Source organism: Mirounga leonina, unplaced genomic scaffold (genome assembly GCF_011800145.1).
Source record: "Mirounga leonina isolate KUSES-001 unplaced genomic scaffold, KU_Mleo_1.0 Mir_173, whole genome shotgun sequence".
Taxonomy (NCBI): domain Eukaryota; kingdom Metazoa; phylum Chordata; class Mammalia; order Carnivora; family Phocidae; genus Mirounga; species Mirounga leonina.
The window spans coordinates 22,016,120-22,037,996 of record NW_023270447.1 but is presented as its reverse complement, the minus strand read 5'-3'; the positions used below and the strand labels follow the sequence as shown (position 1 = coordinate 22,037,996).

The window sequence follows — 21,877 nt, the reverse complement described above, 5'->3', positions numbered from 1 at the left end:
ACTCTAAAGACGGCCCTCTTTGTTGTTGTTGCAAAAGAAACCTCTTGAGGATTACTGGAAATTCCGAAGATGGGTTCTTACTCTATGATATCCTATAATAATTAGGCTGCTTTTGGTCGCAATGATCAGAAAGTCCAGTTAAAGGTGGCTAGAGCAACAGGGGTATTTATTTTATCACATAACTAGAAGTTAGAGATCAGAAGTTACCGGTTTGATCAATGCAGGCACCCACCATCGTTCAAGCCATAGGTTCTTGCTACCTCTCCACTCGCGTTGCCTCAGCGTGTGCGTGACTCCCTTCATGGTCCCTAGGGGGCTGAGGCAAGTTTAGGCATCTCATCCTCACAGAACGACAGCTAAAGGCAAAAAAGATGCAGCTGTCTCTTCCACTACTTTTTAAAAAGCAAGGAAAGCTTTCCTGGAAATAACCCGAGCTAACCTCCTCTCACATCTTATTGGCCAAAACTAGGCCACATTCCCACTCTCAAGCCAATCACTGGCAAGGATTGTCTCAGGCTTAGACCAATCACAATTCACCTCCAGAGGCTGTGGAGGGTCTCAGATTCCTGTAAAGTGCTTGGCACCTGGATACTTGAACAGAACTGAAAATTTCAGTGGAGAGGAGAAAGCGGATGGTGGTGAATGATTTATTGGCAAGGTAAACAACAGCACCTGTCATGCACTTAAGGAGATTATTATTCCAAGGTAACCTCCAGTCAAAAGTGAAGGGTGAATGAAAGCATGAATCCAGAAGACAAAGTTGAGTATGGGGTGTGGTCGGTTGTGGCTTTCATACTTGCTCTCCTGACAAATTATCCTTCAATACAGGGGAGCATGTCCTGGCATTGCAAGAGGGTGTAGGCGGCCAGGTGATAGAGTGGGGGAAGGCGACCTGGGGACCAGGGTAGGCTCTGCCACTAACTTGCTGGGTGATATCTGCGGCATCCGAGACTTCTGGGCACCTTACTGACTTCACTGTGAAATGTGGGAGTGGGACCAGAAGATCCCTGATACCTCTTCTCACTTTGGAATTTGATAGATTCTCACTTTACTCACAGCCATCAAGTAGTCTACTTTGTCTATTTGTTCTCCAGCTGAAACAAATGGCATGCCCAAATTCTCTCCCTGCCTTTAGGTGTTTCTTATCTGTCAGCTCTTTCTCCTCAGACTAGATTTTAAGAGTCCCAAGGGCAAGACACCTCTGTATGCTTTGTAGTCTCTTGTGTTTATTGAGCTATTGTTTGCTGAGGAGCTACTCAGTGCTATGCACCCTGCAAGATGCTTGGCTCACACATGGTGGCCACTCTGTCTTTATTTTCTTACTGGTTTTCTCCAGCAGTTTTTGGTGTCCTCAGATTTTCTTTTCTTTTCTTTTTTTTTTTTTTTTAAAGATTTTATTTATATTTATTTGAGAGAGAGAATGAGAGACAGAGAGCACGAGAGGGAAGAGAGTCAGAGGGAGAGGCAGACCCCCCGCTGAGCAGGGAGCCCGATGTGGGACTCGATCCCGGGACTCCAGGATCATGACCTGAGCCGAAGACAGTCGCTTAACCAACTGAGCCACCCAGGCGCCCCTCCTCAGATTTTCTTAAGAGAGGCATAGGAGCACTCCTAAGGTAGAGGTATTATGTGTTTAGTTCCTTTTTATTATTATGAAGATGAAGCCAGGCTTAGTCCCACAGGATCACAATTTCCAGGAATAAGGCAGCATTCCCTGCTTCCCAACACAACCCAGTCATTTCATAAACCTAGTTGCTATACATGGCAGCCAAGTGAGAGGAAGTAAGAGAGGCTAATTACCACAATCTGCCCTGGTCTTAGAGACAAATGACAATGGAATGATTAAGGAACTTTATAAAGGCAAGTGAGAGGGTTTTCACATGAAAATGGAGAAGCACAAGCTAAGGGACTCAGAATTTTAAGTTTCCTGTGAAAAATTCTTTTGGGCACACTTTTTAAAAATCTCTGACATCATTTTCTTTAAAACCTGATCAGTAGTAACTTTAGCTTTTATGTGTGTGACCAAACTTTCGGTACTCTTCCAAGGTTGACAAGCAGGTGGCTCTAGTATTTTGGAGGAAAAAAAAGTCCATGCAGTTGATTCTTTTTCAGTTGGCAGCATCTTTATCTGGTTTTAGGAGTCTCTGGCATGTTGAACTTTTTGAAGATGGGGTGAATATTTTGTAATTAAAAGTACACAAATGCTTGACAACCCATTTCAGCACAGGATCAATAGCAACAGCAAGAAGAGCACCAGATCACTTTACTACCCACGCCAAATGTGGTACCAGCTCTAAGTGTGATGAGATTTGGAATTTTTTGGTAAAAATAAAAAGTATTACGGCAGGCACTTTATTGCCCAACCAAGCACTTCTCTCTCTCTCTCTCTCTCTCTTTCTTTGAGAGAGATAGGCAGAAGAAGGGGGAGGAGCAGAGGGAGAGGGAGAATCTTAAGCAGGCTCCATGCCCATCAGGGAGCCCGAGGCAGGGCTTAATCTCACAACCCTGAGCCAAAATCAAAAGTCGGATGCTTAACCGATTGAGCCACCTAGGCGCCCCCACCCCCACTTTTATACTTATCAACTCCTGATTTTTTTAAAGGCAGAGATCCGTTGATTCTAGGGAAGGTATTTCCCAAAGCCCAGGGATTTAATCATTATTGGTTTAGGGCTGAGCATATGACCTCATTTTAGCAAATGAGACATAAGGGGAAATGAAGTTCACTGGGCACTTCTCTTTCCAGTCAAACCATCTTGCCAAATCAATGGTCTATTTTCAGTCATCATCTTAACCTCCCAGCAATGTTTAAAGATTTGATAAGTTTTCTTTTAGAACATTTTCTTCACATGGCCTATGGTTTTCCTACTACTTTATTGCCTTCTTCTTTATAGATCCTAGACTAGCTCTTCCTCTTCTTCATGATCTCTAAAATTGGGGCACCCTAGGGCTCAATCATTGGCCCTTTTTCTATTAAAATTTACTCTATATAGTTTTATTCATGGTACAGCATTTTCATTCCTCAAAGTCATCTCAGGGTGAAACTTTAGCCGTTTGGTTCCACAGTTCAGGTCCAAGGAAGGAGGAAATCCGGAGGGTAAAAAATGGGTCCTTCCCACCTGAATCAGCTGTCTTTAAGTACTTTCCTGGGAGTCCTATTTATACCTCCCCTTACATATTATGTATTGGCCACAACTCAGTCCAAATGTGCTCCATGGAGCTGCAAAGGAGGTTTGGGAAATGCAGTCTTTTCTTCCAAGTGGCAATACACACAGCTTAAATTGCGGTTCTAGATCTAAGAGGAAGGAGGGAATGGATCCTGGGTAAGCTTGTAGTAATTTTTGCCACACACCCCTTATATCAATTCTTCCCAAAGGGCCAGTTAATTAAAAAAATAAAATAAAATAAATCTGATTAGGACATCATAGCTTAACACTCTCCAATAGCTTCCCATTGTGTTCACATTAAGATCTAATGGCTCTGTATCTCTTTCTAGTATCATGGTTCCATAGTCTGTCCCAGTTACTCCATTCTAGCAACACCAGCGTACATCCAGCGTGCCAAGCTTACTCCCACACCATAGCCTTTGCATTTGCTGTTTCTGCTGCCTGAAGTGTGTGTGTGTGTGTGTGTGTGTGTGTGTGTTCATTCTTGGTATGGCTTAGCACCTTACTTCATTCAGGTATAGTCTTGTCCTGTTTGCAGATGTCATTCTCTCAGGTGATGGCTGCAGAGCTATGATCAGACTTCTATAGAGCCTAGAAAATCTTGCTTTTGGCGTATCCAGCAAAATCACATCAAAAACATCCCACAACAAATACAATTTGAGTGTGCGCATGTGAGAACTGAATTATACTGCAAGTGCCAAGTTAATCAGTTACCTTGTAGACATATACTTGGACATTTATTAAGTTTAATTTTTGCAGTTTAGCTTTTGTACTTTGGAGCCACTGAACTTTCTACTCCAGGTTTCTAACATTTTCTTTTTTATATAAGCTTGAAAAACTTACATGCATCGAGCATTGTGCTATAGATCATATTGGCTAAAACTTCCTTGGATCACTATGAATTTTACCCCAACCAACACACTGAAATTGTTCTGACTACAGAAACTTCCTCATTTTTAAAACATCTTAATGAAAAGCTTATTCATAAAAATTACAGAACTGTTGTTACTTCTACTATGACAGTCCAATCATCTAACCATGGTTTAAAATAGGGTTTTTCAAGCTCAGCACTATTGACATTTTGGGTAGAATAATTCTTTGTTCTAGGGGACTTTCCTGTGCCTCGTATCATGTTTAGTAGCATCCCTGGCCTCCACTCACTTAAGCCAGTAGTGATTTTCTGCACCCCCCCCCCCCCCCCCCCCCCCAGTTGTGACATTGTCTCAAAGACATTGCCAAATGTCCACTGGGGAACAAAATCATCGACAGTGGAGAAAGAATCATGGGTTTAGAAACTAAAGTTGCACAATCTATTAAACAAAACCCATATACTGATTTGTTAGCAGATGGGAGTGGACCGTGGAAGGTTTCTTCAACCTGTAAACTTTGCAGAATTCCAAGTTTTGAACCACAGCTTTGACACTGATGTTGAACGATCACTTAACTATTATGATTTGAGTTTCTTCAATTTTATTTTATTTTTATTATTTTTAAAGATTTTATTTATTTTGACAGAGAGAGAGAAAACACAAGCAGGGGGAGGGGCAGAGGCAGAGGGAGAAGCAGGCTTCCCACGGAGCAGGGAGCCTGATGCGGGCCTCCATCCCAGGACCCCAGGATCATGATCCGAGCCGAAGGCAGACGTTTAACCAACTAAGCCACCCAGGCGCCCCAAGTCTCCTCAGTTTTAAAATGGAGGCAATGAGACCTATTGTATCAGGCTGTTAATAAGAGTAAATGATTTGCTGTATGGGAAGAACCTAGCCTGATGCCTGGCACACAAGGAGGGGTTCAGTATTTGTTATTTCTCCTGAGTTAAAATGGACAGAGCCAAGTGAAAAACAATATTGTGGCTATCTCTGACATAAACTCAGCATGTGGGAAGGGGAATCCGATGTGGGTGGAACATGGTGTGTGTGTGTGGGGGGGGGGGTGCCCTGCCCAACTTCTCAGGAGCAGAAGGGAACTTACAGCTGTCATGACACATGAAAACCCCAAAAGAACTGTCAAAGGCACATGGTCTATCAACAGAAATTTTGAAATAGAAACCATGGCTCTATCTGCCACGGATACTCAAAATATACCTAAATCCAGTCCTTTTTTACCTTCCATTTACTAACACTGTGCTTCGAGCCGCCAGCATCCCTTGCTTGATTACTGCAAGAACCTCCTGTCTGGTGGTCTCACCACTTGGGCCTCCCTGCTCTGTAGTTTGTTCTCAACACCAAAGCCAGACGGAGCTTTCTAAAATGTAAATCAGATTTGATCTCTTTCCTGCCAAGACCCTCATGCAGCATCCCTTCTCAATCCAGGGGAAAGGCCAAGTCCCCCACCTGCCCCTGTCTGCATTCTGATCTCATTTCTTCCTACAGCCAGGCCACCGGGCCTCCCTCCAGCTTCTCAGCTGTACACAGCACGTCTCCCCAGGACATTTGCACTGCAGATGCCGCTACTTGGAACTCCCTCTCCCTCAGATGCCTGGCTCCTTTACTTCCTCTAGGTCTGGACACAAACATTATCATGGAGACCTCCCCTGTCTCGCTAGCATAAAAGTGTAATCCATCCCCAGACCCATTCCAGCCAGGCCCACTGCTCCCTATCCTTCTTACCCTGCTTCCTTTTTCTTTAAGGCAGGTACCAGCATTTAACATACAATAATTTATAAATACCCTGATCATAGTGAGGCTACTCCAGCTTTTTGCTCCAGGCTCTGGTAGGCGTGGAGATGAGGGATTGGACAAGAAGGAGCAAACAGAGTAAGTCATGGTAGAGGGAAAGAGGTGGCAACAGAATATCTTCTTTGGCTTTTTCTCACAGCCTTGTCACTAGTTTTCTATTGCTGCAAAACAAATGATGATAAATGGCTTTAAACAATACCCGTTTATTATCTCAGAGTGTCTGTGGGCTGGAAGATCGGGTCTGGCATAGCTGGGTTCTCTGTTCAGGGTCTGGCCAGGCTGAAAGCAAGGTGTCAGCCAGGACTGCCATCTCCTCTGAGGCTCAAAGTCCTCTTCCCAGCTCACTGGTTGTTGGCAGGACGCATGTCCTTACAACTCCAGGTCTAAGGTCTTTATCTCCTTGCTAGCTCTTCACCAGGGAATGCTCTCAGCATCTAAAGGCTACCCTCCCATTCTTACCATGTTCCCTCTGCGATGTCTCTCACATACAGCAGTTTGCTCCTTCCAGGCCAATGGGAGAACATCTTCTGCAGCTTTGTATCTGTCTGATTTTTTCCATCTCTGACTTCTAGACCTTCTTTTAAAAAGACTCAACTGATTAAGCCAGGCCCACCACACTCAAGGAGAAGGGATTATACAAGGTGTGTACACCAGGGGGTGGGAATCTTAGGGACCATCGTACAGTTTCAACTACCACAGCATTTCTGTGAGGATTCCACTTGGAGAAGTCTATTACTTGGCCCAAGATTATCATATGCATTAAAAGAAGATAAGTCCAGGACAGTTGATCACAGTGGCTAAAATCCATGCACACAGCTTTTGTCCTGTAGGACATTCCTGGGGCTTGCTGGAAAGCGATGTATTTGGGATTGTCAATATCGGGGGCATATTAACGTTTCTAGAATGAATGATAATAGTGTTAGGTAGATGCTTGCCTTTTTTTTTTTTTTGGATAAAGAACACATTTATTTGTGCATTTTGGTGTTTGTTTCTTTAAATGGCACAGCCTTTAGAAGGTGCTTTTTGATTGGAAGAAGCACAACAAATCTGTCCCTCCACTTAGAAAGGATGCACTCTCCAGTCATGGAGATACCAGCCAATGTCATTCTGCCACCCCACATCTATCAGGAAAAGGGATCATCTCCATCAGCCATTTGGCAAAATGGAAACAAAGTAATTATAAGACAACAGTGTCATAGGATCCATGACACCTGCTTTAAAAATAAATCTCCTGGCTTTGTCTTCCCCTTTATTTTCAATAAATGCTCCAGTATTATTGCCACTGCATTAATCTAGCAGCAGGAAACCATTATCCTATGACAACAGTCTCTCCCATTAACATTATCTTTTAATTTTAAGATTGTTTAGATGACTGCTAGAAGCTACTAAATTAAGATAAAATTAAGAAAGAATTATTTTCTTTAAGCCAAGTATTCAGTCAAATCACCTGCCCCCAATCTTGATGGCACTGGCAAGAAAGACACCATTATTTTTGTATCAGATTGCTAAATACTATTTGGGTATAAGTTGAAATTTCTATAAATCTAGACATGCTTTAAATGTCATCTCAGAAATAACCATTAAACTTTGAATTATTATTTATATTGCCTGCTCTATTGTATGGTATATATTGAGGACTTGAAAATACTGGTTATTTTTCCAGGAAGCAATTGTTGTAGTAAATAAAACAATAATGAAATCACAATGATGAAAACTCAGTAAAGAAAGAAAGGAACCATTTGTCTAGTAGAGTTTATTCTGAGAAATAATTGAATTTGGAGAATGCAGCAAAAATGAGAGAGGAGGAAAATAAACCTAAATTAAACAGAAGTTGTGACTGTTAGTGATTATTACTTAATGTTCTGACAGATGGACTTGGAAGTGACCACTGTATCCTATTATATGGTGTCTGTAAGTTTTATATCAAATATATTACATTTTTTTTCAAAGAATAAGTAACTTACCTACTGTCTGTTAATTTTAAACATTCTCCTTTATTCTATCAGCTGTATGCTCACACTTGAAGACATTCTTTAAAATCTCACAGTACCCATTTTGTTCCATCCTCATCTGTGCCAATGGTCTCAGGGCTTTCTTTCCAAAAGGCAGATGCTGCATAGAACTACAAATGCGGAAAAGATCCAAATAATTACTAGAATAGTAATATTATGCATTCAGTAGTCTAAATCTGTGATTCCCCACTCCCATGGGTAAACCACACATAAGAAAATTAATAGAAATGGAGTTGCTGTCTTAATAGAAATTGTACTGGAAAAAAAAGAGAAACGCTTAAATTGTGAATTCCCTGTATTGTTAATGTGGTTCAAGTAGGCCATCAATATGTGTCCTATTTACTGATAGGTGCAAAATAGGTGGTGGGAGATCAATCAAAACCCCCTTCCATAAATTACCACGACTTCTAGAAATTATCAAAACTTCACTGGAGTGTCATACGTAGTCTTCCCAGCAATGAGTTATAGTCAATAATTCATTCCCTGACTGAGCTGATAACAGGCAGATATTCTAATAATGTGCCAGGATTTACTACTGGACACAGCAGTAAGTAGGAATTTCAATGCAGTGTTAAATGTTATCTCAGTGGAGAAAAGCAATAAAAACAGGACAGAGAAAAGCGTCTGGGTACAATGCTTGGATGTTTTAACCCTCTAATTAGAACAAACATGTAGAAAGGTAGTGTTGTTTAAGTTTTCATTCTTTCTTTGAAGCAAATTGTTTCCAGAGTATTGTTCTGTAATGACTTCTCTTGCCCTTATTGTCAGTGAACACAACAGATGGCTCTGAAAAAATGCTGGAAAGAAAGTCTAAGACTTTGTTTGAATATTTCCCTTTTAAAGGAAATGTTCCTCTAAAAATTATCATCTTAGACTAAAGGTCTTAAATATATTTTCAGTGATTTCTTATCAGACAGAGAAATCGACAAATTTGCTTTCTCTGTCAGAATGTTTTGAATCCAGAAAAGAAGTGGTGATTCATCAAAAACAATTTTATTATGAAATTTGATTTATGTTGAGAAATATAAATGATGACTTTATAATGTGTACCTCTGCGTGGAGGGAACACATTTTAGTCAATTGAGTTATCCAATTTTATTATTTAAAAAAAATCCATATTGGTTGTTCTTTTTATGCTAAAAAATTTATGGCACTGTGTAGAGTAGAAATATGTGTTTTTCAAGTCTATGGACAGCTATGGATTGAACTCGCGTAATTCCACCAGGGTCATTCATTACAATTAGATGAATAAACATTATCATGTTTTCATCAACTTTTTTTGTGAGCAAACAGAGACCAGTATTATACTTTAAAATATTATATTTTATTACAAATCTACATAGAGAGAAAGCTTGATTATATCAATACTGTAATTAAAAGTGACACTAACTAAAGAAGCTATGGTTTGGGGCACTTGAAACTTCTGAATTATTAGCCTTTCTTTTACCAAGAACAGTTAGTGGGAACATAAGGGGGAATGAATTATGTTTTAATGCTTTAGTTTCTCTATCAATAAATGCTCATTTCCATCATCTTGGAGAGGAACAGTAATTAATGTTGAATGAAATTGCTATTTTCTACTGGATTTATAATTTTAATATATATTCTTACTAATAACCACCTCACATATTCACAAATGGCCCAGTCATCTACATACCCTCTTTTGTAACTATTACAAAATTAAATTTACCCGTTATAAGATTTAATTCGACTTCAATAAGCATAGCCTGTCAACCAGCTAGACCATTCACAAGACCCTAATAAACATATAATATACTCACATATACAGTCCGATAATTTATCGGCAATGATATATGCAGAATATCACTTGAATAATGTTGACAGAATTCAGTCCTAGAAATAGGTAGTGTGAGTAAGCCAAATAATTTTTCTATGATATCATCACTATGGAATATATTCATATATCAAAATTTGATGTAGTTCTGGGGCAGGTTTGGGGGATTTTTAAGGTCTTGTTCCTACCCTAATAAACACATATGAAGAAAGTGAGTAATTTCTTGCCACTCTAATAAAAGTGGCCTTGCTGTATCAGGCAAAATTATGTATCACACAGATGTTATTTTCTTCCTTCCCATCATCTTTTTTCACCTTTCCCGTCATCCCCAGGAGTTTCAAATGTCCTAATCAACTAGAATAATTAAAAGCAAAATCTACATCTTAAATTATATTTCTAATCACAGCAATATCAATGCTGTTTCATTTTCCTCGCGATCTTTTAATTATTTTATTGTGATCAAATCAACTTCTTCGCTATGCTTTGACATTACCCTACCAAAAGAGAGGTTAGGATAGAACTTTCAAAGTACCGATTAACATAATTTGGTGGGACATTTACCAAATGTAGACACTGGGATTGCTTAAAAAAAAAAAGAAAAGAAAGAAAGAAAAAGAATGTTCTAATATGGCAACTACCTATTCCTTTACCACAGGAAACATCTAGTGAGATATTTACAAGAAATTTTGAGAAATATGAACAAAAGGCAGTCAGTAAATTTTAAGTATTATTATCAGTGTTTAAAGCCAAGCTATGGTTCTTTGAGATGTAGTCTTTCAGAGAAGTTGAGCACTCCTTAAACCTTTGTGCTTAAAGGAGACCGCGATCTCTCGGCCTCTACTTACTCGGCAGTGCCTCCCGGCCAACACCACCACCATAAAACACCGGCAGGGACCTAACTGCCATTCCTCCTCCTTGGATTTTCCTGTTCCATCTGTCAGTACCTTCCATTCCCTCTTTTACACTTTGGAATTGTTGTCCTAGACTCAAGCTTTTCAGATTCACCTTGGTTGAACCTTCTGATTTCAAGGGGTCTCTGGGATGGCAGCAATAAAGGTAGGCAAATTTAAAAAGATTTTTTTTTCTTCCTAAACAGGCTGCCTTCAAACACAGTTTTGCATTGACTTTAAAAGTTTAAAATATTTTTTCTTTTTTTTTTAAAAGATTTTATTTATTTATTTGACAGAGAGAGAGAGAGCACAAGCAGGGGGAGTGGCAGGCAGAGGGGGAGAGGGAGAAGCAGGCTCCCCGAGGAGTAGGGAGTCTGATTTGGGGCTCGATCCCGGGACCCTGGGACCATGATCTGAGCCGAAGGCAGTCACTTAACCAACTGAGCCACCCAGGCGCCCCTAAAATTATCTTTTTCTTGAGAAACATCGGAGGGCACTCTGTCAGGGAGGTTGCCGTATCAGCATGGAATAGCCTGGCTGTTCTCTAGGCACGCAAGGCTGAACGTGGGTCTGTGTAGAACTTCTGGCCGTCTGTGGGAGATTCCTAGAGCTGTCACTCGGAGAAGGGGAGAAGGGAAAGATGATTATGATTGCAGGACTTAAATGTGAAGAAGGGAAGATATGGACAAATCATTTTGGGGTGAGTCTGGGGAATGAGAGTTTGATCTAGGATCAGTATGGTTCCTGTATTTAATTAGGATTCAAAAAAGAAACACTTTTTCTCTTTCTTTTCCCAAACCCTGTATTCTTATTTTTCGCCGTAGGTGAGTAGGCTAAATGAGGCATGTATGATGTCAGCAGTGTTTTCTTGAACTATCGGGCATAATATACCATTATCACTTTGCATTTAGGCAATTTTACTATATACCAGGATTATGACTTTGAGCACTGTTTTATACTCGTTTAAGGAATACCTGAACACAGATTCTCCTCATTCACAATGAACTTGTGTGTGTTTACACAGTTTCTGTGAGTTCAGCATCAGTGGAAATAGAGGATTGACATTGCTACCTCACTTAAGCCGGCGCTTTCAGACCACAGGTCTTGCGACTCCAAGGAGAGCCCTGCCAAATGCAAAGAATGAAGAAATAAAGACTACCGAGAGGTGGCGCTGTGGTTAAAGTACACCTGAATTTTGATTACAGTGAATGTATTTACTTCCTTACCCCTCAGAAGAGAGACTGTTAGCCATTATCGCTTTTGTATTTCTATAACCACAACATCAGCAAATAAAGCTCTCTGGTAACATACTCCCACCCACTCCAATCTACCGGGACATGTGTAAAGACCACGCTCCACGCACTATTAGAGCCAAAACACTGAAACCACCTCCTAGGCCTGTTCTTGCCTAGAGATCTGTATTCAAAATTTCAGCCATGCTTTTCTCCTTCCTTCCTTCCACAAAACTACATGGATGCTTTGGATAATCACACTCAGTGATATCCGATGTCTGACTAAATTTCTAACATTTCATTTTAAAATAAAGATTTCCTTTTAGTGCACATACTTCAGGAAATGCCTAAAGTACCACCATTCATTACAGACCTATATATTATGTGTTCTAGTTAAGAAAATCATTTTAGGAAAAAAGGACAGATAAAGACCATTTGGCTTAATTCCTTCATTTGTAGATGAGAAAATTAAGGGCCACAGCAGGAAATTTACTCGTACATGACAAATCATAACTTAATCAAACCCTCATAAAATCCCACTAAGATCTTGTGTCATCTCGTTTTGATTATTATAAATTATTAACAAATTGTAACTGAACCAGGGAATTAAAATGTGTGCATTATTTGTTTATGGGGTTCCTTTCCTCATTTGGTTTAATTGAGTTTTCTTTACTAATCTTCAAGGAACATCACATCTTTTTAAGATGGCCTTCTTTAATCACACCCATCTGCAGCTGTTTTCTGTACAGGGCATTTTAATTACTATTACATTTAAATCATTTTTTTAAATGTTTCTCATACGTGCATAAAGTGACTTGATCATAAAAATGCAATTTTAAATACCAATCAATAAAAGTAAGTCGTTTAATTTTGAGGTGCTAGAAATATAAAGAAATGACTATTCTAATTGGTATTTAAAATGTCCTCTGCTTGATGTTACAGGCAATGATTACTGTTTCTTTTGCAGCCTGAATTTTGATGGTTTGAAAGACAGAAATCCCCCAAACAGACACTAAAACCATAGATGTTTAACGACTGCGTTGTCTAGCCAGATTCTTCTGCAGGTCCCTTTCCTCAATCCAGCAGTACTGTACGTAATACAATATGAAAACATGTCCCACAAGGCTGGTTTTACTTAATGATACTTAGCAGAAGGGCTTTGCACTTTCATGATAATTTCCACCAGAAAAATCTCTCTGGAACTTACTAATAATAATCAGACCTAATATTAGCCTCAGATCAGAGATTTATTAAACCTATTTGGCAGAGTAGATAAAGTTGAATGACGAGGTATTCAAACATCTAGGCTGAGCTTGGGCCCTGGAAAGAGACTCTCAGGCTAGCACCCTAAAAGCATTCCTCAACAGTTAAATATATACTAGACGTGACCTTTCTTACTCCCCAGAGGCTGTGAGATTAAGAATGTTGCAATTACTTCTGTTGCTTTCGGGGGCTATCAGAAATCATCAGGCCTCATCCTCCACAGTGGGGTGGATAGAGGGCAACACTTCCTCCCCGAAGTTTCCCTCAACTTCCAAAGTAAAGGCTGTGATCTTTCCATCACCAACAACTGATCAATATCCATGAAATGCCTACGAGGTTCTTGGTTCGTACTCGGGCTCATGGGGAGCATAGGGATACGTGGGCAGTATTTAAGAACTACCGATTCTGTCTTTACCTTGTTAACTGAACTTCCACTAAGGCTCATCAATCTCGAACGCCGGGAATTAAAAAACCAAAACAAAACCTCTTCTGCGTGTGCGTGAAGTCCACCGCCCTAAGATTTCGGGAAGACTCTTCTTCCCAAACAGGAAGAGACCCATTTCTGGGAAAGACGCGAAGTTAAGTTTCCTAAGGGGCTCGCGTCGGCGCGAGGGGAGGGCGGTCCCCGAGGGGCGGGCGGGCGCGGGTCCCCAGGGTCGTCCGCGCGCTGGGAGAGCAGCAGCGGCGCCCCGCGCCTCGGCTCGCGAGCCCGGGCCGCGGAGTACGGCCCCGACGGGGGCCCGGGCGCCCGGGTCTCCGCTCGCCACCTGATTGCGGCCCTTCCCTTCTCCTTCCCCGGCCCGCTCCGCCGCCTCCTTCTCTCCCCCGCCCCTAGAGTCTCGTTTCAGTCATCCCTTTGTCCTTCCCCGGATTGGCAGGTTTTATTATTCCGCCTGAACAATCCGGCCGCCCAGTGGCTGAGGGTCGCTGACGTCGGCGGCAGAGCCGGGGAGTAGTTGGGATTTTGCTCTGTCAGTAACACATGTGTAAGCGCCGCGGAGGGAGCGAGCGAGCCGGCTAGAGGCCAGCGCCGCCGCCGCCGCCTCCTCCTCCTCCTCCTCCGGGCCGGGCAGCAGCAGCGGCCCCGGCAGCAGCCCGGGCAGCGGCGCAGGCTCCAGCGCGCCGGGCCCCGGCCGGCCGCAGCTCCCCCGCTCCCGGGTGCGCCCGCCCCCCGGCCTCCGCACCCGCTGCCGCCGCCGCTCCGGGGCTGTTGTTTCTGCGGCTGCTCCCCGGCTGCAGGGGCAGGAAGCTCGGCCGAGCGACCGCCGCCGCCGCCGCCGCCGCCGCCAGCCCCGAGCGAACGAGCGAGCGCGCGGGAGGGAGGAAGGCGGTGGAGGAGGAGGAGCGGGAGGCGCGCGGGCGGGGGCGGGGGCCGCCGGGCGGGGGAATATACAAAGTGAAGCCACATTGCCAAACTTGCAGCAGCGATTGCAGCAGTTGCTGCCGCTGCGCCGCGCTTGAAGCCGCGCCGCGCGGGCCGAGGGCTCCTGCAGCTGCTCGCGCGGAGCCGGAGGCGGAGGAGAACGCCGAGGACTGAGACTGACACTCCTGCTCTCGGCCGCCTGCCACTTACGCGGGGCCCCCCAACCCAGCCTCAGAGCAACGCGTTAAAAAAAAAAAAAAAGCAGCCCTTAGCCCCCTCCTCCCCTTTCCTGCTTCTGCGAGAACATTCCCCCCCCCCCTCCCTCCAGCTCCGCCAGCCAAGGCGCCCCTTCCTTGGAAGCCGAGCGGCTTCGCTCGCTTTTCGCCGCCGCCGCCTCTCGCAATATTGCAATATAGGGGAAAAGCAGGTAAGGGGACGGCTGGGGAGCCGCGGGCAAGGAGGGGGGAGAGGGAGGAGGGGGCCGATTTGGGCCCGGGCTGTTTTCTTTGGCTTCCTTCCCTTGACCGTCCCAAATTGCAAGTAAACAATACGTCGGCTTAGATAATGCGCGAGTCTGAAACTACCGAGGCCGGCCTGCGAGCTAGCACGGAGGGCAGCCAGCCCCGGGCAGCCAGCTTTGTAGCGGTTCCTGCTTACAAAAGGGTTCTTCTTGGAGACGGGGCTGGTGGGGACCTTGGAGGGGGGTGGGGATATTTTCAGTTCCTAAGGGAGAGGCAGGAGGTGCTTAAATGAGGGTTTAAGTATGAGAAGTAATGTGGGGGAAATAGTCACGACCCCCCCCACCCCCCCAGTAAACACTATTTTTGAAACAGTGGCAGAAAGGACCTAAGTGAGCAGGATTCAGTATTGCTGGTTCTTTTCAAAAATTCCTCTTGGCTTATAAGTCTTTTGTTCCAATCCAGGAGAAATCCGGTGAATCACCTAATTAAAATCAAGACATGAATTAAGCATCCATTTTTGTACTACAAATTGCCAGCGCTACGTTTGTCCCTCCCCTGGTCTCCATTAAAAAACACCAGAGACGTTGTTAAAGAGGGGCAGATTTTGCCTCTAGCTGCCAGTTCTGCTTTCTATTTCACTGACTATCCCAGGACCTAAATTGCTTGGCTATGTAATTACTAGAGTATAAGCCTATTTAACTTAAAAGCTTTCTTTTTTTTCCAACTCTAAATGAAACTTGATGAGGGCCCGTCCTTAGTTATCAGGGGAGTCAGTTTCTGGTCAGTCCTCTTGATTCATCTCTTTTAGATTTAATCAGCATTAAGGTATTGCTTGTCCTTAAGAGCTTTAGCTAATGGGGTTACTGGATGCTTTTCTCAGTGTAATGTTTCCTTTTCAAAAAAAATATACATATATATTTACCTCTCACCAAAGATGGGGGCGGGGAAGAGCTTGGAATCTCCTCCCTCCCTCCCCTTTTAAAAAGGAATTCGGAGCGATTAAAACGTTGGGGGAAACAGTTTAAAGACCTCGGGCAGGAAATGCAGATTCATTTGGGTTAGGGCTGAAATTGTAACAAAAAGCAATTCCTCGAGTAAATGCATCAGATAAATCAATTTACATAAAGGTATGATGCATTCGGATAAATGCAATGCTAATGGGTTTTAGAGTGGTCCTGTTTCCAAAGTCTCAGGGTTTTGTTACAGCTTAATTGGTGCAGTTCTTATTCTGGTTTATTGTGCGGTCACTGGACACACGTTCCGGGACTCTTTCGGAGGAAATGTGTTTAAAATCGGCCTATTTAAGGAACCCGAGTCCTTGTTTCGTTCCCTTCCCCTGGTTTTTTTTGCAGCAGCCAAGTTGGGCCGGGGACAGGCAAAGTTCGCCCTCTCCCTTCTGAGGTATCAGCTGAATGTCTTGAGCAGATAGCCGGGAGCCTCGGGGGGAGCCTACACTCTCGGCTTACAGAGGACAAAGACAAAACAGGCTGCTTAATTGGCAGTAAATAACTTGATCTTTTTATAGAATAAGTGACTGGAGGAACACTAGGACTTTATTGGACTCAGGATTGGAGGCAACAAATTAATCGGTTTAGGCTAAGCTTTATAAATTGATTCCTATATTATACCCCAGTTGCCTCTCGTGACATTCATTAGAAAGAGTGGGGAATTTTTAAAAGCAGTTTTTGGTGACAGCAGGACTGGCTCGAATATAACTTGTGCATCCTTTAATAGTGCCTTCTCGCATATTATCTGTAACGCCCCCCCCCCCTTTGGAGGAACAAAGCTTTAGCATTTAAATTGCTGATCAAGGGCAGATTAGTGAGACCAAAGTGGAGAGTGTTTGTATAGGAAGTTAACAGGCATCCTAAAGTTCAATGATCTATTATTCTTGCCTGTGTCCTGAAAACCCAGAGAAAACACTCATTGATCTTCAAAATGAAATGAGATTTGGAACAATAATGGGAGATGGCGGTCACCACAATGGCATGTGAAAGGTGCTGTTTAAAATACGAAAAACCAGTTTCGCAACTTTACACACCGCACCCCCTCCCTCGCGTCCCCTCGCCTCCCCTCCCACCACCACGCTCTCCCTCTTCCCCTCTGCCGGTTTCTCCCTCCCTCCCTTTCAGAAAACCGAACTATTTCCAACTTGTGAACTGCAGCTGCACTTCCCAGGGCAGAGCTCGGGAGGGAACGTGGCTCCGGCGGGGGCCGCCTCCCCGCTCCCCTCGGCTCGCTCTCGGGGCTCGGCGGGGGCCGGGGAGGGGCCCGGCGCGGCGGTGGGTGGGTTTGACCCTCATTTGCTGGAGGCGGGCGGCGAAGGAGGGAGGAGGGGGCAGTGGGCGGAGGCGGGGGCTGGGAGGAGGCGCCGCGAGGGGTGGAGCGCGCCGCCGAGCCTCGCTCTCGGAGTTTTGACAGTACCCAAGCTGAAATTGTCAGCGGCGGCGAGCGCTGGAAAGTTGAGAGGAGCTCGTGGCCCCAGAACAAAGCTTGAGAAAAGTAAACAGGCGGCTGCTGCCGGCTATCCTCCCTCCTTCCCTCTCCCCCTCACCCTCCTGCGCGCCGTTGCCTTGCTGCTTCCTTCCAGCGGCTCTGGGGGCGGGGGAGGGGGGGCACGGCTTCGTTCTCTCGCGCGGCGATTACCACTAACTTTTGCATCGCCCCTGTTTTGTCTCTCTCTCCCTGTCCCCTTCCCGCCCTCTGCAGACCATGGTGAATCCGGGCAGCAGCTCACAGCCGCCCCCCGTGACGGCCGGCTCCCTCTCCTGGAAGCGGTGCGCAGGCTGTGGGGGCAAGATTGCGGACCGCTTTCTGCTCTATGCCATGGACAGCTACTGGCACAGCCGGTGCCTCAAGTGCTCCTGCTGCCAGGCGCAGCTGGGCGACATCGGCACGTCCTGTTACACCAAGAGCGGCATGATCCTTTGCAGAAATGACTACATTAGGTAAGACTTGGCTGCTTCCCTTGAGATGGTGAGCAGAGCAATGGCAAGGCCAAAGGTTACCAAGGGTTTTAAGGAAAGAAACAGGGTACCTGTGAGAATACGGTGTAACCTTCACCTCAAAAACCTGGTTGGTCTGATTTAAGGGGTTCGAGGAGCATTTGTTAATCTTTCAGGTTTTAATAATAAATTGACGGCAGAAGCCGTACTAAGTAAAAACTCTTGTCCATCTGGTGGGACTGGGCCGTTAGGTGTGTAAAGGTTGGGCACTCTCCTGACCAGAATTTTAAGTGGTCTGCTCCAACTGGACCCTTGGCTGAAAAGTGGGAGTTAGGCTGCTACCTTAAAGAAAGGTAGGGACCTACGTAGAAACTCAGAGACAAAAGATTGCCTTAGAAATAAGTGTAGTTAGAAATGATTTGCCTATGGTGATGGCTAATTATATTTACATAAGCTCTTTTAAACTTTTTTGAGTGGAAAACTGTGACTCATTCTTTGTGCTCCTTGTGAAAAATGCTGATTACCCATCAGTTTAAAAACTTGTAATTCTTCTCATAGTAAACTCCCTCCCTCTCCCCCCCCTCCAACAAAACAAAAAAACCCTCAGTGGTAGTGTTTTTCTTTGTAGACTGTTACTTGGAGGCTTGTAATGCTCAGTGTTAGTGTGTGGTTTGTGATGTAGAATTTGCAGGTTTTTCAGTTGAGGAATGTTCTGATTTTGGGTTGTTGTTGTTGTTGTTTGTATCACTACTCTTGATCCCCAAAAGAGATTTAGGAAAAGAGGCTATAGAATTATACTAATCTTGCATTTTAAAGCAATGTATAGGAACATTCATATGCCTGTGTAAGCAGTCTTTTCCAACAAGTTTCAGTGCAATTAATGGAAAGAATTCAGGAGGTCAGGTGCCTATAGGATCTTTTCAGGTGAACTCAAGCTACTTAAACTCATTAATTTGAAAGGAGGCATTTGAAGGATTACACATTTAATTTGAGTAAATGGTTTGATAGACTGATGCACATGAATGCTTCTAGGAGGTGTTCTGTTTCAACATCCAGTAATTAAAAAAAAAAAAAACACAACAAAAAACCCACACGCACACCGTTGATACTAGAGAACCGTTGATATTAGAGAACCGCTCACTTTTACGAAGAATTGCATTCTAGTTAAATTTCTGTCCTAAACCGTTTTCTTTATAGAATATTAGAAAACGTTGCTCTCCTCAATGCGGGTGAATCAGTGGATGAGGTATTTTGTACAAAGTTTAGTTACATTGTGATTCCCTCAACTCTGCATCTAAAAGTGCAAAAAGATCCCAGTACAGTTCAGAGCTGAGTATGTGTATGTTTATCCCAGTAATTTCATTAATCTAAAATGATGGAGTAAAATGACATTTGGTTATTCCGATAATGCAACCTATGTCCACTCTGCTGGCATCCTTAATCAGCAAGTAAAAGAAATATAGGAAGGGAGAGGGCTTTTATTTTTAAATTAAGATGGCAGCATTAATTTCACTAAGTGTTCTTTTAGAAGTAAATGTTGGAAAATCAGCAGGAGCATGGGTGTAATGCTTTCTGGTCCTCCTTCCAAGCAATGCCAGGAGCTTTGACAGTATTGTAATTAAATAGAGAGCAAAACTGGTAAGAAGGCAGGGTAGCTTAAAGTGCAAAAATTGACAGTGCTGTTCAGATGCGGTGAATGGTACAGATTCACCTCATCTCCAAGTGCTTTCGAGAAAGCCTTCGCTTCTGATTACCACTAATTAAAAAGAAGATGGGTCCACTTGCATTCCCTCAAGACAAGTTTAGGCAAGTGGCTTTCTGGGAATCGGCTCCTTTCCCTATTCTTGGGACCAAACATAAATGCCCATTTGGTGTTTTCAACTGGCTTAATGGAGCAATGGAGGATGTGTGCCCAGCCCCACGCCTTAATTAATTGGGTCCGTGTTCTCACTCTTTTTTCCTCTGATTTTGAAAACTGGAGCCAGGCTTGCTCTTGAACTAGATGCTAAACTGAGAACCTTAGATCTCTCCAGGGAGAGAGGAGTTCTAGCTCAGTACCAAATTGATCATGGCCTCCCACTCCGCTCAGGGCTCATCAGCTGCTGAGCTCCCCCACCTCCAGGCTGAGGAATCTCTGAAGTCTTCCTTCAGTGTTCCCTCCCTCTGCCCATCAAGATGCCGGCAGGGTGGGAAGGTGAGGAGGCTCGCGCGGTCCTTTTCCTCTCAGCTACTCCCTCCCCAGCGGCCCCCCTCCCCCCCCCACGGCCAGGCCCACTTGTTGGAGGAGCTTTGAATTCTGTGCAAGGGTGGCCACCGAAGAGCGGAGTAATCCGCTTGCTAGACGCCAGGTGAAGGGAATCCTTGGGCACCTCCGCCCGATTGGGACCACAGGGCGATCTATTAAGGGGCTTTAAACTGCCTGACTTTGAGGTGTGATCTTTTGAAAACTACCAAGATATGGCTAAAAAGCTGCGGGGAAGCAGGGCCGGGAAGGTGGTGGTGGTGGTGGTGGGGATGGGGGTGGGGGGGGCACTGCTTTTCCCTAGTCCCTCCCCCCTGCGTGACCCAGTGTTGATTGGGCAGAACTGGTCTTCTGCCTCCTCTCCCTCCAAGATTTCAGATAAAGCCGCTGCCTTGCTGCAGCGAATCCGCACAATTAAAAGCTTTAATTAGTGGCTCCTCCATTTTCTTAGTTCTGATGGGCTTTATCTAATGAGATCTGGTCTCTGGCTTAGATCTGCTCCGAATGACGTGTCCGCAATGAATGAGAGCTGCGTCGCAAACAAAACATTTAATTAACAAAATTGGCCTCTAAGAGAGGGAGGGAAAGCCTGGGGGGGGTTGTGGAAGGGAAGGGGGAGGGTGGATCTTAAAGGGGCCAACGCTTGCCCACCCCCGCTACAAAAGTCGGCGAACCTTGCAACTGTCCCCTCTCCCCCTACCCCCAGCTTCCGACCCCCCCCCCAGCTCTATCCAAGCGCCACCAAGTAGCTTTCGAAACTCCGTTTCTCTTTTCCTCGAACCCTTCTTCCTCCACCCCCGTCTCGGGCCCGAAGACTGGCGCGGAAAGTGCAGCGAGAGGAGGAAGTTCGGAGACCGGCGGGTGGGGCCCCAGGTCCGGGGAGGGCGAGGAAACGCACCGGAAGCCCGGGTGGCGGTCCTCGGCGAGCTCTTTCTCGCTTGGGCCCGGCCGGGGCCGGGGAAGGGCCGGGGCCGGCGCCGCCCGAGGCCGCGTTCGAGGCGTCCTACGGGCCGGCGGCCTCGGGCCCGCGAGGGGGCGAGCGCAGGGCGGGAGCCGCGCGATCCTTCGCTCTTTCTTTCCCCCGGCTCCTCTCGGGCGTTCACGTGGCGCCCGCAGCCGCAGTGAGCGCCGCGCGGCCGGGGGTGGGGGTCCCGGGCGGGGGGGACTGGGGGTGGTTGATGGTGGAGGGTGTGTTTGGGGAGGGGGTAGCGTTAGGAACCGAGGCGCCGCCAGACATCGAGTTCATTTCCCTGGTAATCAACAGCAAGCTGCTATATTCAGAGAATGCTGTCCCTTTAATTGAACAGGCTAGGTAATTAAATGGCACTTTTCCAATAGGACGTGCTAGGTAAATCTAATAGTTGGTTATTTAATATCACTTTGAAGTCTGCCCACTCAAGCACAATGACAGCACAGGAGCATGTGAACTATTAGCTAGGAAAAAAAAAACCCAGGATCTCAAAAATTAATTAAATCGCATGCAATTTAGGGGGAACGTTTATCTTGATTTGTCATAACAGAATTAATTCAAGGCCTCCAATTCACTTGGGGGCAGATCTGTTACTCTGAATTAACCAAGCGTAATTTGGCTGATTTTTTTTTTTCCTCCCTCCCCTCTCTAATGCAGCAATTGCGATTATTCACAGCCCCCCTCTTAAGTATCAATAGCTTCTGGTGCTTTTAAGGTGCTTGGTCTCTAGTTATTCCGAAGTACCTTTAATGGACTTGGCTCCAGGCATAATTTCTGGGTTGCATTTCTTTGTTACATTTAATATATCTGGTGCAGAATTTAGATTAAATATAGGAACCTGCTGGAAAACCAATTGCTTCTG

At 44.7% G+C, this 21,877-nt stretch overlaps 1 protein-coding gene and 1 long non-coding RNA gene across 4 annotated transcripts in view; one reads left to right on the top strand and one right to left on the bottom strand.

Moving 5' to 3' along the window:
* Positions 1 to 10,957: 10,957 nt before the first annotated feature.
* Positions 10,958 to 13,901, bottom strand: LOC118019187. The gene is made up of 3 exons (XR_004681614.1): positions 13,450 to 13,901; positions 11,514 to 11,663; positions 10,958 to 11,149 (listed from the first exon to the last, which is right to left on the bottom strand). It is a non-coding gene; the product is annotated as an uncharacterized LOC118019187 (long non-coding RNA).
* Positions 13,902 to 14,329: 428 nt separating this feature from the next.
* Positions 14,330 to 21,877, top strand: part of LMO4 (LIM domain only 4) — a 16,974-nt gene continuing 9,426 nt past the window's right edge. Inside the window, exons 1-3 of one of the 3 annotated variants that reach the window (XM_035018115.1) lie at positions 14,330 to 14,824; positions 16,773 to 16,855; positions 17,568 to 17,806. In XM_035018115.1, the coding sequence (XP_034874006.1) occupies positions 17,571 to 17,806 (236 nt within the window). In that variant the 5' untranslated portion in view covers positions 14,330 to 14,824; positions 16,773 to 16,855; positions 17,568 to 17,570. Of the gene's footprint in view, positions 14,825 to 16,772; positions 16,856 to 17,182; positions 17,361 to 17,567; positions 17,807 to 21,877 lie in introns of those variants that run through there. The other 2 variants (XM_035018113.1, XM_035018114.1) reach the window with 2 other exon arrangements.